This window comes from Heliangelus exortis, chromosome 2 (genome assembly GCF_036169615.1).
Source record: "Heliangelus exortis chromosome 2, bHelExo1.hap1, whole genome shotgun sequence".
NCBI classification, from domain to species: Eukaryota; Metazoa; Chordata; class Aves; order Apodiformes; family Trochilidae; genus Heliangelus; species Heliangelus exortis.
Genome location: NC_092423.1, coordinates 150,959,738 through 150,973,366, shown reverse-complemented (window position 1 = coordinate 150,973,366; position 13,629 = coordinate 150,959,738). Strand labels below are relative to the sequence as shown.

At 63.8% G+C, this 13,629-nt stretch overlaps 2 protein-coding genes across 14 annotated transcripts in view; one reads left to right on the top strand and one right to left on the bottom strand.

The window, feature by feature from the left end:
- Nucleotides 1–7,374, bottom strand: part of BOP1 (BOP1 ribosomal biogenesis factor) — a 55,430-nt gene extending 48,056 nt beyond the window's left edge. Inside the window, exons 1-2 of the mRNA XM_071738573.1 lie at nt 7,277–7,374; nt 4,384–4,536 (exon numbers count right to left, since the gene is read on the bottom strand). Coding sequence (XP_071594674.1) covers nt 4,384–4,536; nt 7,277–7,285 — 162 coding nt within the window. The 5' untranslated portion in view covers nt 7,286–7,374. The remainder of the gene's footprint in view (nt 1–4,383; nt 4,537–7,276) is intronic.
- A 1,068-nt stretch (nt 7,375–8,442) lies between these two features.
- HSF1 (heat shock transcription factor 1) overlaps nt 8,443–13,629 on the top strand; it is a 74,883-nt gene continuing 69,696 nt past the window's right edge. For all 13 annotated transcript variants that reach the window (XR_011724675.1, XR_011724673.1, XR_011724677.1 and 10 more), the window contains exons 1-2: nt 8,443–8,818; nt 13,443–13,551. Coding sequence is in view for 7 of the 13 variants with exons in the window: in XM_071738578.1 (XP_071594679.1) it covers nt 8,702–8,818; nt 13,443–13,551 (226 nt within the window). In the remaining 6 variants the exon portion in view is untranslated. The remainder of the gene's footprint in view (nt 8,819–13,442; nt 13,552–13,629) is intronic.

Here is a 13,629-nt window from a genome sequence, read left to right as displayed (position 1 = left end):
GGGCCTGGAGGTTCGGATGGCCCCAGAGATGGGGTTGGTGCTGCTCAGGACACTCGTGGCTGCCAGGTTGTCCCCTGCCCATCCCATCCCACGGGGTTATTCCATCCCAGCTCCAGGACCTCCCCTGGATCACCCCTGGACACTCCAGATGCCCCTTGCCACCACCTTCTCCAGCCCACCCAGGTCCCTCTGGGGCCAGATCCCAGGAGATCCCCAAGAGATCCCAGAACCTGGTTCCTCAGGGACTGACCCAGCAGACCCAGGACAACCCCAGGAGGTTCCTGGTCCCTGCCACGATGGCAGCACCAGGACGAGCCCTTCCCAGCACCAAACTTCCCCAAAGCTCCAACCCCCTCCTGGCCTCCACCACCTCTGCAGCTCAGGACAAAGCTTGGGGGGAGCCCACAACCATCAGCCTGAAGTTACTGGGGGGGCTGGAGGGAAATGGGGCACAGCTGGAGCCCCTCTGAACCTCTCTGCAAGAGACCTGAGCAGGTAACAGGGGAGCAGGAGGCTGCAGACACAGCCCTGAGCTGGCAACGTCATCCCGAGGGGGGAACCCCCCCTAAAACACCCCCTGAGCTCACCCCCAAGAGTGGTGGGAGCACTGGGGGCAGAGCAGCCCCCAGAGAAGGGTCTGGGGGTGCTGGGTGAGCAGAAGCTCAAGAGGAGCTCTCAGGGTGCTCCTGGGGCTCAGGGCAACCCTAACCTGGGAGGCATCAAGAGGAGCCTGGCCAGAAGGTCAAGAGAGGTGCTTGTCCCCCTCTGCTCTGCTCCTCTGAGACCCCACCAAGAACACTGCACCCAGCTCTGGGGTCCCCAGCAGCAGAAGGACAGAGATCTGTTGGAACCAGTCCAGAGGAGGCCACAAAGATGATCCAGGGGCTGGATGGAGCAGCTCTGCTCCCAGGAGAGGCTGAGGAGCTGGGATTGTTCAGCCTGGAGAAGAGAAGACTCCAGGGGGACCTTAGAGCTGCCCCCCAGTCCCTGAAGGGAACCTCCAGGAAGGCTGCAGAGGGACTTTTCATCAGAGTGTCCAGTGACAGGACACGGGGAGATGGTTTCCAACTGAAGGAGAAGAGGCTGAGCCTGGAGCTTAGGAAGAAGTTCTTCAGCAGGAGGGTGCTGAGACTCTGGAACAGATTGCCCAGAGAAGCTGTGGCTGCCCCCTCCCTGGAGGGGTTCAAGCCCAGGTTGGAGGAGGCTTGGAGCAACCTGGGCTGGATGAGAGGTGTCCCTGGGCATGGTGAGGAGCTTGGGGGAGAGGATCCCAGGTGGCCAAGAAGGCCAATGGCATCCTGGGCTGGCTCAGGAACAGCGTGGCCAGCAGGTCCAGGGAAGGGATTCTGCCCCTGTGCTCAGCCCTGGGGAGGCCACAGCTTGAGTCCTGTGTCCAGTTCTGGGCCCCTCAGCTCAGGAAGGAGATTGAGGTGCTGGAGCAGGTCCAGAGAAGAGCAAGGAGGCTGTGAAGGGATCCAGCACAAGTCCTGTGAGGAAGGGCTGAGGGAGCTGGGGGTGTTGAGGCTGGAGAAGAGGAGGCTCAGGGGAGACCTCATCACTCTCTACAACTCCCTGAAAGGAGGTTGGAGAGTTGGGCTGATCCCAACGGGATGAGGTTCAACATTCCAAGTGCCAGGTCCTGAATTTTGGCCACAAGAACCCCATGGGGAGCTCCATGGGGCACAGAGTGGCAGAGAGGGAGCTGGAAGGTGCCCAGGAGCCAGCAGTGTGCCCAGGTGGCCAAGAATCCCAATGGAATCCTGGATGAGGAAGAGTGTGGCCAGCAGGCCCAGGGAAGGGATTCTGCCCCTGGGGAGGCCACAGCTTGAGTCCTGTGTCCAGTTCTGGGCCCCGAAAGTCAGGAAGGAGATGGAGGCCCAAAGGAGGTGAAGGGATCCAGCAGAATTCCTGTGAGGAAGGGCTGAGGGAGCTGGGGGTGTTGAGGCTGGAGAAGAGGAGGCTCAGGGGAGACCTCATCACTCTCTCCAACTCCCTGAAAGGAGGTTGGAGCCAGGGGGGGTTGGGTGGATATCAGTGGGACAAGAGGGCATGGACTAAAGAATTTTTTCCTAATATCCAACCTAAACCTCCCCTGGCAGAGCTTCAGCTCTGCTAGGGGAGGTTTAGGTTGGATATTAGGAAAGAATTCTTTGCAGAGAGGGTGATCAGACCTTGGAATGGGCTGCCCAGGGAAGGGGTGGATTCTCCATCCCTGGAGATATTTCCAAAGAGCCTGGATGTGGCACTCAGTGCCATGGGCTGGGAACCACGGGGGGAGTGGAGCAAGGGTTGGACTTGATGAGCTCTGAGGTCCCTTCCAGCCCAGCCAATTCTGGGATTCCAGGATTCATGGTTCCATCCCCAACCTCCCTCCTGCAGAGCTGAACCCCTTGCTCGGATCACCCCAAACTCCTGAATCCCACATCCCCCCCTGGGCAGGGGACAGATTCTGCCCCCTGAGGAGGGGGAAGAGCCAGGGCAGGACCTCAGCTCCCTCCTCAGGGAAGAGGAACCCGAGAGCCCCCAGAGCCCCATCGCCCACTCCCTGACCTCCTGCCCGGGTGCCCAACCCGCCCCAGCCCCTTCCCTGGAAAAGAGATTCTGCTCTTCCTCCCGCTCCCCCTCGGAGCTGGAGGGGTGTGGGGGGGGGGGGAAGGGGGAGGATCCGTGAGGATTGAGTGAAATAATTGGAAAAACAGCCCCAGGAAAGCCAACAGCAAACCCCGAAGGTGCCCCGGGGGAGCAGCGAGCTGCGAGCACCTCGGGCTGAGGGCAGGGAGAGGGGGGAAGGCCCAGGAGCAGGAGGTGAAGTGGCCCCCAAACCTTGGATCCAAAATATTCCCCCCAAAAAAATTAAAAAAAAAATTAAAAAAGAGGGCGGGCAGGGGGAAGAGAAGGGGTTGTTCCAGGAGTTTGGGGCTTCTCGAGGACGGCGTTTCCTTTCTCCTCTTTTCCCTCAGACACTGGAGAGGCTCCCGGGTCCCCACGTTGGGGTCCTGGCCCCGTCAGGTGGCAGTGGCCTCAGGAGGTGACAGTGGCCTCAGGAGGTGACAGTGGCCTCAGGAGGTGACAGTGACCCCAGGAGGTGACAGTGACCCCAGGAGGTGACAGTGGCCTCAGGAGGTGACAGTGGCCTCAGGAGGTGACAGTGACCCCAGGAGGTGACAGTGACCCCAGGAGGTGACAGTGGCCTCAGGAGGTGACAGTGGCCTCAGGAGGTGACACTTGGTGGCTCCAGTCCCACCCCAACCATGAGCATCTCCCCATCAGGGAGAAAAAGAGGGCCAGGAGGTTCCAAGGCCTTGGGGTTGCTTTGGGTCCAGGGTCCTTCCCGTGTCCCCAGGGTCCTTCCCGTGTCCCCAAGGGGGTGACAGTGACCCCAGGGGGTGACAATGTCCCCAGGGTCCTTCCTGTGTCCCCAGGGGGTGACAGTGACCCCACAGGGTGACAGTGACCCCAGGAGGTGACAGTGTCCCCAGGGGGTGACAGTGTCCCCAGGGTCCTTCCCATGTCCCCAGGGTCCTTCCCGTGTCCCCAGGGGGTGACAGTGACCCCAGGGGGTGACAATGTCCCCAGGGTCCTTCCTGTGTCCCCAGGGGGTGACAGTGTCCCCAGGGTCCTTCCCGTGTCCCCAGGGTCCTTCCTGTGACCCCAGGAGGTGACACGTGGTGGCTCCACGTCCCTTTTCTGCCCCCAGGTGTGGGGGGACAATCCCTGCCCCTGTTGCCACCCCAGTGGTGGCACCAGCCAGGCTGCTGCTGGTGGCCACAGACCCTCCCCCCAGGGACCCCCCCTCCCCAGGTCTGGGCAACCACAGGGACCCCACTGGTGGCCACAGGGACCTGGGCTACGGGGTCCCTCACATGATGGGGGCCACCAGTGGCCACAGGGACCTCAGTGCTGGCCACAGGGCCACCGACCCGCTGGCCATGGGGACCCCACTGGTGGCCACAGGGACTATGGGGTCCCCCACATGATGGGGGCCACCAGTGGCCACAGGGACCCCAACATGGCAACCACAGGCACCTCAGTGCTGGCCACAGGGCTCCCCAGCAGCAGGAGCCACAGGGCCACTGACCTGCTGGCCACAGGGACCCCACTGGTGGCCACAGGGACCTGAGCTATGGGGTCCCTCACATGATGGGGGCCACCAGTGGCCACAGGGGACCCAACATGGCAACCACAGGGACCTCAGTGCTGGCCACAGGGCCACCGACCCGCTGGCCACGGGGGACCCAACAGTAGCCACGTGGCCACCACCAAGCCAAGCAAGGGGGTGACCCCAACGCTGCCCACGGGGGGGTCCCCACAGCAGCCCCAGGGACACCCCCGTGGCAACCACGGGGCCCACGAGGGTGGCCACAGAGACCCCAAAGGCCTCACCTGTGTCTGGGGGGGTGCTGGGGGGCTGGGGGGCTCCTCCTCCCCCCCTGAGGAGCTCCCGGTGCCCGAGTCCCCCCGCCCCCAGCAGCAGCTCCCGGCCCCCTCCTCGCTCTCCGTGTCCCTCAGCTCCGGGACCTCCCCCTCGGGATGGGGCTGGAAGGGAAAAAGAGGGGGGATCAGCACAGGGACCCCCTTACTGGGACCCCCTTACTGGGACCCCCAGGGACAGAGGGACCCCTGGGGACCCCCTTACTGGGACCCCCGGGGACAGAGGGACCCCTGGGGACCCCCTTACTGGGACCCCCAGTGACAGAGGGACCCCCAATGACAGAGGGACCCAACTGGGACCCCCTTACTGGGACCTCCCCTGCTCTGCCAGGACCCAACTGGGAGCCCCCCCTGCTCTGCAAGGACCCAACTGGGACCAACTGGGAGCCACCCCTGCTCTGCCAGAACCCAACTGGGACCCGAAATGGGCCAGGACCCAATTGGGACCCCTTTACTGGGACCCCCTTACTGGGACCCCCCCACTCTGCCAGAACCCAATTGAGACCCCAAATGGGCCAGGACCCAACTGGGCCTCTACTGGGACCCAGCCAGGACCCCCCCTGCTCTGCCAGGACCCAACTGGGACCAACTGGGAGCCCCCCTGCTCTGCCAGGACCCAACTGGGACCCCCTTACTGGGACCTCCCCCACTCTGCCAGCACCCAACTGAGACCCCAAATGGGCCAGGACCCAACTGGGCCTCTACTGGGACCCAGCCAGGACCCCCCCTGCTCTGCCAGAACCCAACTGGGACCCAACTGGGACCCCCCTGCTCTGTCAGGACCCAACTGGGACCCAACTGGGACCCCCCTGCTCTGCCAGGACCCAACTGGGACCCCCCCTGCTCTGTCAGGACCCAACTGGGACCAACTGGGAGCCCTCCCTGCACTGCCAGGACCCAACTGGGACCCCAAATGGGAGCCCCCCCTGCTCTGCCAGGACCCAACTGGGAGCCCCCCCACTCTGCCAGGACCCAACTGGGACCAACTGGGAGCCCCCCCTGCTCTGCCAACACCCAACTGGGACCAACTGGGAGCCCCCCTGTTCTGCCAGCACCCAACTGGGACCAACTGGGAGCCCCCCTGCTCTGCCAGGACCCAACTGGGACCCAACTGGGAGCACCCCCTGCTCTGCCAGGACCCAACTGGGACCCAACTGGGAGCCCTCCTGCTCTGTCAGGACCCAACTGGGACCAACTGGGAGCCCTCCCTGCTCTGCCAGCACCCAACTGGGACCCAACTGGGAGCCCCCCTGCTCTGCCAGAACCCAACTGGGACCCAACTGGGAGCCCCCCTGCTCTGCCAGAACCCAACTGGGACCCAACTGGGAGCCCCCCTGCTCTGCCAGGACCCAACTGGGACCAACTGGGAGCCCCCCCTGCTCTGCCAGGACCCAACTGGGACCAACTGGGAGCCCCCCTGCTCTGCCAGGACCCAACTGGGACCAACTGGGAGCACCCCCTGCTCTGCCAGGACCCAACTGGGACCAACTGGGACCCCCCCACTCTGCCAGAACCCAATTGAGACCCCAAATGGGCCAGGACCCAACTGGGCCTCTACTGGGACCCAACCAGGACCCTCCCTGCTCTGCCAGGACCCAACTGGGACCCAACTGGGAGCCCCCCTGCTCTGCCAGGACCCAACTCGGACCCAACTGGGAGCCCCCCCTGCTCTGCCAGGACCCAACTGGGACCCCCTTACTGGGACCCCCCCTGCTCTGCCAGCACCCAATTGAGACCCCAAATGGGCCAGGACCCAACTGGGCCTCTACTGGGACCTAACCAGGACCCTCCCTGCTCTGCCAGCACCCAACTGGGACCCAACTGGGACCCCCCTGCTCTGCCAGCACCCAACTGGGACCCAACTGGGACCCCCCTGCTCTGCCAGGACCCAACTGGGACCCAACTGGGAGCCCCCCCTGCTCTGCCAGCACCCAACTGGGACCCCAAATGGGACCCCCCCACTCTGCCAGCACCCAACTGGGACCAACTGGGACCCCCCCTGCTCTGCCAGGACCCAACTGGGACCCAACTGGGACCCCCCCTGCTCTGCCAGCACCCAACTGGGACCCCCTTACTGGGACCCCCCCTGCTCTGCCAGCACCCAATTGAGACCCCAAATGGGCCAGGACCCAACTGGGCCTCTACTGGGACCTAACCAGGACCCTCCCTGCTCTGCCAGCACCCAACTGGGACCCAACTGGGACCCCCCTGCTCTGCCAGCACCCAACTGGGACCCAACTGGGACCCCCCTGCTCTGCCAGGACCCAACTGGGACCCAACTGGGAGCCCCCCCTGCTCTGCCAGCACCCAACTGGGACCCCAAATGGGACCCCCCCACTCTGCCAGCACCCAACTGGGACCAACTGGGACCCCCCCTGCTCTGCCAGGACCCAACTGGGACCCAACTGGGACCCCCCCTGCTCTGCCAGGACCCAACTGGGACCCAACTGGGACCCCCCCTGCTCTGCCAGGACCCAACTGGGACCCAACTGGGAGCCCCCCTGCTCTGCCAGGACCCAACTGGGACCCAACTGGGACCCCCCTGCTCTGTCAGCACCCAACTGGGACCAACTGGGACCACTCCCCCCTCCCATGTTGTCAGATCCCCACCAGAACCCAGTCAGGACTGGGCCGAACCAGGCCAGGCCCCCCACAGGTTCTGCAGGACCCCCCCCCAGGGCTGTCAGACCCCGACCGGAACCGGGCAGAGCCCAAACCGAACCCCGCCAGGCCCATTCCCAGCCCCAGCCCCAGGCCCAGGCCCAGCCAGGCCTCACTGGGCGTTGCCATGGCAACCCCTCCCCCCCCTTTCCCGGGGGTTCCCGCCGCCCCCCCCCCCCCCCACCTCCTCCATGGCTCCGTCCGCAGGCTCCGCGTGCGCCGGCCCCGCCCACCGGATGGGGGTCAAAGGTCACGGCGCCCTCGCGCTTCCTGTTCCTCCGCGCGGAGGGGGCGTGGTCTGGGCCTCGGGGCCGTGTTCTGATTGGCTGATGGGTGAGGACGGAGATAAGGGGGCGTGGCCTCAGAACCCGGAAGCAGCCCGATGCGGAAGTGGGCGTGGTCTCCGAGCCAAGGGGCGTGGTCTGAGCCCCCGGGCCGTGTTCTGATTGGCTGGTTGGTGGGTATAGAGGGGAGGGGGCGTGGCCTCAGCGGGGAGAGGGCGCCGCGTCCTCACCAGGGAGTGGGCGTGGCCTCAGAAGCGGGAGGGGCGTGGTCTGCGCCTCGAGGACTTGTTCTGATTGGTTGGTTGGAGTCCATAGAGGAGAGGGGGCGTGGCCTCAGTGACGGGGGTGTGGCCTCCAACCTACAGGCGTTTCCTCATTGGTGGAAGGGAGCGTGGCAGAGAGGACAGTGGGCGTGGCTTCTGTCGCTGGGGGCGTGTCCTGTCTATTTTTCCTTGGTTGGTGGGCGTGGCTTTGCCCCGAGGGGGCGTGGCCTCAGCTTCGGGCAAGGGAGGGGGGAGGGGGAGTTGTGTGCTCATCCTGATTGGCAGAGGTCGCGGTGGGGCCGCACTCTGATTGGCGGAGAGAGCTCAGCTTAACGCTGAAGGGGCGTGGCCTCAGAGCCGAGGGGCGTGGATTCTGAGCCGGGGGGCGTGGCCTATGAACCAGATGTTTTGGGTATGGTCCGGTGGGCGTGGCCTCAAGGGACAGGGGGCGTGGCCTCAAGGGACGGGGGCGTGGCCTCATCTGCGGGAATGTTTGCTCACTCGGGGAGGGGCGTGGCCTCCTCCGAGGGGGCGTGGCCTACAAGCCCGGGGCGGGAACGAGCGTTGTGGGCGTGGCCACCATTGTTGGTGGGCGTGGCCTAGCGTCGGCCCTGACGCGCGGTGGGCGCGGCGCCAGCGGTGAGGTGGGCGGTGCTCCCGTTTGCCGCGTTCCGATTGGCGGAGGCGGCGGAGTGGGCGTGTCGCTCTCGGCGGGAGAGCGTTCTGATTGGCCCGTCCTTCTTGGGGGCGGGGTCCGCGGCTCGCGCATGCGCGCTGCCTGCTCCGCGCTGCCGGGCTGGGAGGGGCCCGGTCCGTGAGGCGCCCAAGATGGCGGCGGCCATGCAGGGCCCCGGGGGTGTCAGTGCGCACGCCGCCTCCCGGCCCTTCCCCCGCCGCTCCCGCCGCCTCTAAACCCCCACAAACCTTCCCCACGACGCCTCTTGTCACCCCCCGGCCGCGAAGGAACCAGCGAAGGGGAGGGAAAAGCGATAAAACGGCGGCTTAAACACCCCCCCCCCACCTCCCTTTCCCTGCCCCTCAGCTCGGGGCCTGCGGGGCGCCATGGAAGGGCCCGGAGCGGCGGCCGTGGGAGGCGGGAACAACGTCCCCGCTTTCCTCACCAAGCTTTGGACCCTGGTGGAAGATCCCGAGACGGATTCGCTGATCTGCTGGAGCCCGGTGAGTCCCGCGGGGAAGGCGACGAAGAGGCCGAGGCCCCCCCCGGGCTGCGCGGGGGAATCCCCGCTGCCGGGAACCGCGGCCCCGAGGCCTCGGCCCACGCGTGTCCGTGGCTTCTCGGCCGAGTTAATTGCGGCTTTTCCCTCTTTCCCCTCGTTAGCTCGGTCCCTCAGGGGGCGATGACCTCTTCTGCCTAATTGCAGGCCCGAAAGCCTCTCTCAGGCCAGGCTGTTGCCATGGCAAAGAATCTTCTCCTTCCCCTCTCGCCAAAACCTCCCTTCTGGTTTTTTTTAACTCTTTTTAAGGTTGCTAAATCCCCTTTTTACCCTCATTTTTTTTTACTGCTTGGGGAGGTTTTGTCTTACTGGAGCAATAGCTCTGTTTTTATGGTTTGCTGGGTTGGTTTTTTTTGCTTTCCAGGGGCACTTTCACTTGGGGTTTGGAGCTGAAATTCCTCCCTGGGAGGGCCCTCAGCCCCAGGTTGCCCCCAGAAGCTGTGGCTGCCCCATCCCTGGCAGTGTTGAAGGTTGGATGGGGCTTGGAGCCCCCTGGGCTGGGGGAGGGGTCCCTGGCCATGGCAGGGGTGGCACTGGGGGGGGATTTGAGGTCCCTTCCACCCCAAACCAGCCTGGGATTCAGTGAGAGCTCTCTGAGCACCCCAAACCCCCACTCCTGAGCCCCTTCAGCTCCACCCATGGGTGCTGCAGAGCCCCCCAGGCCCCCCCTCAACAAGACCCCATTGCCAGGACTCTGCTGTCTCCTTCCCAACCCCAAACCCAAGCACATCCTGGGTGGATTTGCTCCCTTATCTGGATTTTTGAGCAGTGCCCAAGCCCAGCCCTGATCTGTCCTTTCCAGAGGGGTCCCAAGCCACCTGGGAACCCAAACTCAGCTTATTGTAAGGTTGGATGGGGCTTGGAGCCCCCTGGGCTGGGGGAGGGGTCCCTGACCATGGCAGGGGGGGCACTGGGGGGAATTTGAGGTCCCTCCCACCCCCCCTCCCAAGTCTGGGACTGGAGGGGAAGCTTTGGGGAGAGCTCTGCAGGCCCCTCAGCCCGGGTGCAGGAGGAGCTGCTGCCCAGGGGGAGAGAAGCCCTGGCAGATCAGGAGCAAAATAAAAAGCAGGAAGGTGCTGGGAGTGTTTCTCCTCCCCCCCTGAGCCTCCCTGCACCCCCCCAGCCCCAGCTCTTCCCTTATCTGCTGGGAGGAGATAAAAGGCCAGGGCCCAGCTGGGTGCTGCTGATACCTCCCTGCTTTGCAAGTCATCCCCAGGGAGCAAACAGCTCCAGAGCCAGCACCTCGGCACCTCCCCTGCCACCACTTGGGGTTTTGGGTTTTTTTTTTTTATGCTAAAACTTTGTGGTGAGGAAATATTCCTTTGTGAGGGCCTGGGAACACCAGCAGCATCCTCCCCCCTCCTCCTTCCTGAAGGTCGCCCTGGGGGGAGGTTTTGGGTTTGCTGTGAAAACTTTTGGGGCTGAAACCAAAGTGTGGGAGCACAGGGAGAAGTGGGGGGGGTGTTCCAGGAGCTCTGTGCCCCCCAGGGCAGTGGATTCAGAGCCCTGGAGCTCACATTCCCCACCCAAAAACCTTGCAAGGAGGAATAAAACCTCTGCACAAAAGTTCCCCCCCTCTCCCCCTGCACAAAAAGCTTTTGGCTGCTGCCCCGGGGCTGGGGAGGGCTCCAGGATTCCCAAATATCCCTCAGGGACAACTCTGATCCTCAGGGATCAACCTCTGTGGGGTTGGGCTGTGACTGCCCTGCCCTGGGGCAGCCCCAGCTGGGGGAGAAGGATCTGCTGGGGGGAAAAGGGGGGAAAAGGGGGGGAAGGGAAAGGTTCCTGCTGAGCTTCTCCATCTCCTGCAGGGAGGTTCCACCCCAGGAGCTGCCCCAGCTCCCTGCTCCTCAGCTTTGGTCACCAGGGAGCAGCTCTGGGGGTGACCATGGGGTGAACCCCATCCTGAGGAGGATCCTGGGGGCAGCTTGGGGTGAGAAAAGGGCCCTGGAGGGGCTGGGGGTGTCCAGAGAAGGGAATGGAGGTGGGGAAGGGCCTGGAGCAGAAGGAGAAGGGTCTGGAGAAGTTGTGAGGAGCAGCTGAGGGCCCTGGGGGTGTTGATCCTGGAGCAGAGGAGGCTGAGGGGAGACCTTCTGGCTCTCTGCAACCCCCTGAGAGGAGGTTGGAGCCAGGGGGGGTCGGGCTCTGCTCCCAAGGAACAAGGGATGGGCCAAGAGGAACTTTTGGCACAACTCAAGTGGTGCCAGGGGAGGTTTAGGTTGGAGCTGGGGAAGAATTTCTCCCTGGAAAGGGTTGTCAGGGCCTGGCCCAGGCTGCCCAGGGCAGGGCTGGAGTCCCCATCATCCCTGGGGGGGTTTCAGAGAAACCCCTGGGGATGTGGGGATGAGGGACATGGGGTGGGGGTGGCCTTGGGCAGGGTTGGGGTCCTGGTTGGACTCCATGATCTCCAAGGTCTCTCTTTTCCAACCAAAATAATCTGATTTTTCTAACCCTGGAGTTCATCCACACCTCCCCCAGCCCAGGGGGCTCCAAGCCCCATCCAACCTTCAACACTGCCAGGGATGGGGCAGCCACAGCTTCTGGGGGCAACCTGGGCACCCAGGGGCTCAGCACCCTCACCCCAAACAATTTCTCCCTCCCTTCCTCCCTCCCTGCCCAAGATCTCCTCTCCATCTCCCCTCTCCCAGCTGCAAACCCTTCCCCCTGGGAGGCTCCCATCCCTCCAGGCCCTTGTCCCAAATCCCTCCCCAGCTTTCCTGGAGCCCCTTCAGGACCTGGAAGCTGCTCCAAGGTCTCCCCATGGGATCCTTCTCTTCTCCAGCCTCAACACCCCCAACTCTCTCAGCCTGGCTCCAGAGCAGAGCTGCTCCAGCCCTCCCAGCAGCTCCAGGGCCTCCTCTGCACTGGCTCCAGCAGCTCTGGACACAGCTTTACCCCAGGGGGGTCTCAATCCCCTCCCTGGGTCACATCCCAGCACCTGGGTGGTTTCTGGGCTCCTGGTTTCATCCCAAAATGCTTCTCATGGTGTGAAGGGGGGGGTTGGGGCTCTGGAGCTCCATCCCATGGGGTGGGGGCTCTGGCCCTGCCCCCCCCACCACCCCTTTTTGGGTCTCTGGGTGCTTCCCCAGCACAACATCCCCTGAGCACCTCCCCAGGTCCAGCTCCTGCTCTGTGGGGACATTCCCAGGAGGAGCAGAGGGATTTGGCCATGGGACAGGAACCTTCCTGTGTCCCAGGGAATTCCTGCTCGGTGTGGATGGAAACCAGGCTGGAAAAAGGGCCCCATGGAGCTGGGCTGGGCTCCTGGTGTGAGGCTGGGGGCAGCAGTCAGGGCAGTGAGAGCTCTGCTGATGTCCCCTTGGCCCAGCTCTGGTTCCTCCCATCCCTCCCTCTTCCTGTGCTTTGATTCCCCACGTTGGGAATGTTTGCCATGGAGTCCCCAAGGCTGGGAAAGACCCCAAGCCCTGAGCCCTGGTGACCCTGTGCAGCTGAACTCCTGATGAGGTCAGAGCTGCCCCTGGAGCTGCAGCCCCAGGAACTCCCTGCAGTCCCTGGATCCCATTCCCTCAGGCTCAGCCCAGGAGAATTCCAGGTTCCTGAGCCCAGTCCTGCAGTGCCACAGCCCCAGGGAGCAGCTCAACCTCTTCTCCCATCCCTGCTGCCTCATCCCAGGGAGCTGCCCCAGGAATCCCACCTGGAATTGGCACCACTGCTTTCCAGGTGGGGATCTTCAGACCCAGCCCAACCTCAGCAGGGCACAGGATCAGTGCCAGGGCTTGGAAGGGACCTTGGAGATCCCCTGGGGGGTGTCCAGGGGGTTGGAATTGTCTCCAGGGATGGAGACTCCATCACCTCCCTGAGCTTCCTTCCCTTTGGCTGAGCCTCCTCTGGGTCCCTGGTGACCATTCCCACCTCATCCTCTGAGGATGGGGACAGGAAAACCAAAGGGAAGAGGTGAGGAGTCCCTGGGTGGCCCCTCTGCCACCTCCTGCTCTGGGATTGGATCCCTGAGGGGCTCTCCTGGCTCTCCCAGGTTTCCAGCACCTCCTTCCTGCTCCTCCAGAGCCCTCAGGAACCTGGAATTCTCCTGGGCTGAGCCTGAGGGAATGGGATCCAGGGACTGCAGGGAATTCCTGGGAATGAGCTGCAGCTCCAGGGGCAGCTCTGACCTCATCAGGAGTTTCCCTCAGCTCTGTCCATGGGAGCTGCACAGGGTCACCAGATCCCAGACTGGTTTGAGTGGGAAGGGACCTTAAATCCCCCCCAGTGCCCCCCCTGCCATGGTCAGGGACCCCTCCCCCAGCCCAGGGGGCTCCAAGCCCCATCCAACCTTCAACACTGCCAGGGATGGGGCAGCCACAGCTTCTGGGGGCAACCTGGGCACCCAGGGGCTCAGCACCCTCACCCCAAAGGATTTCTCCCTCCCCTCTCCCCTCCTGCAGCTGGGAACCTTTCCCCCTGCCCCTCTCAGCTTCCCCCAAACCAAATTGTTGATGTTGTTCCCAGGACTTAGGGACATCACTGGTGGCCCCCAGAGGACAGGGGGGGCTCCTCCTCCCTCCTGCCTGATCTGATCAGTAAATATTTTCTTTTTGGTTTCTCAACAGAGTGGGAACAGCTTCCACGTGTTTGACCAGGGGCAGTTTGCCAAGGAGGTGCTGCCAAAGTACTTCAAACACAACAACATGGCAAGCTTTGTGAGACAGCTCAACATGTGTGAGTAGTGCCTGGCACCAGGGTGAGGGGCTCCTCCTGCACTCGGGCACTGGGGGGGCTTGGAAAGGGCTCTGGAGA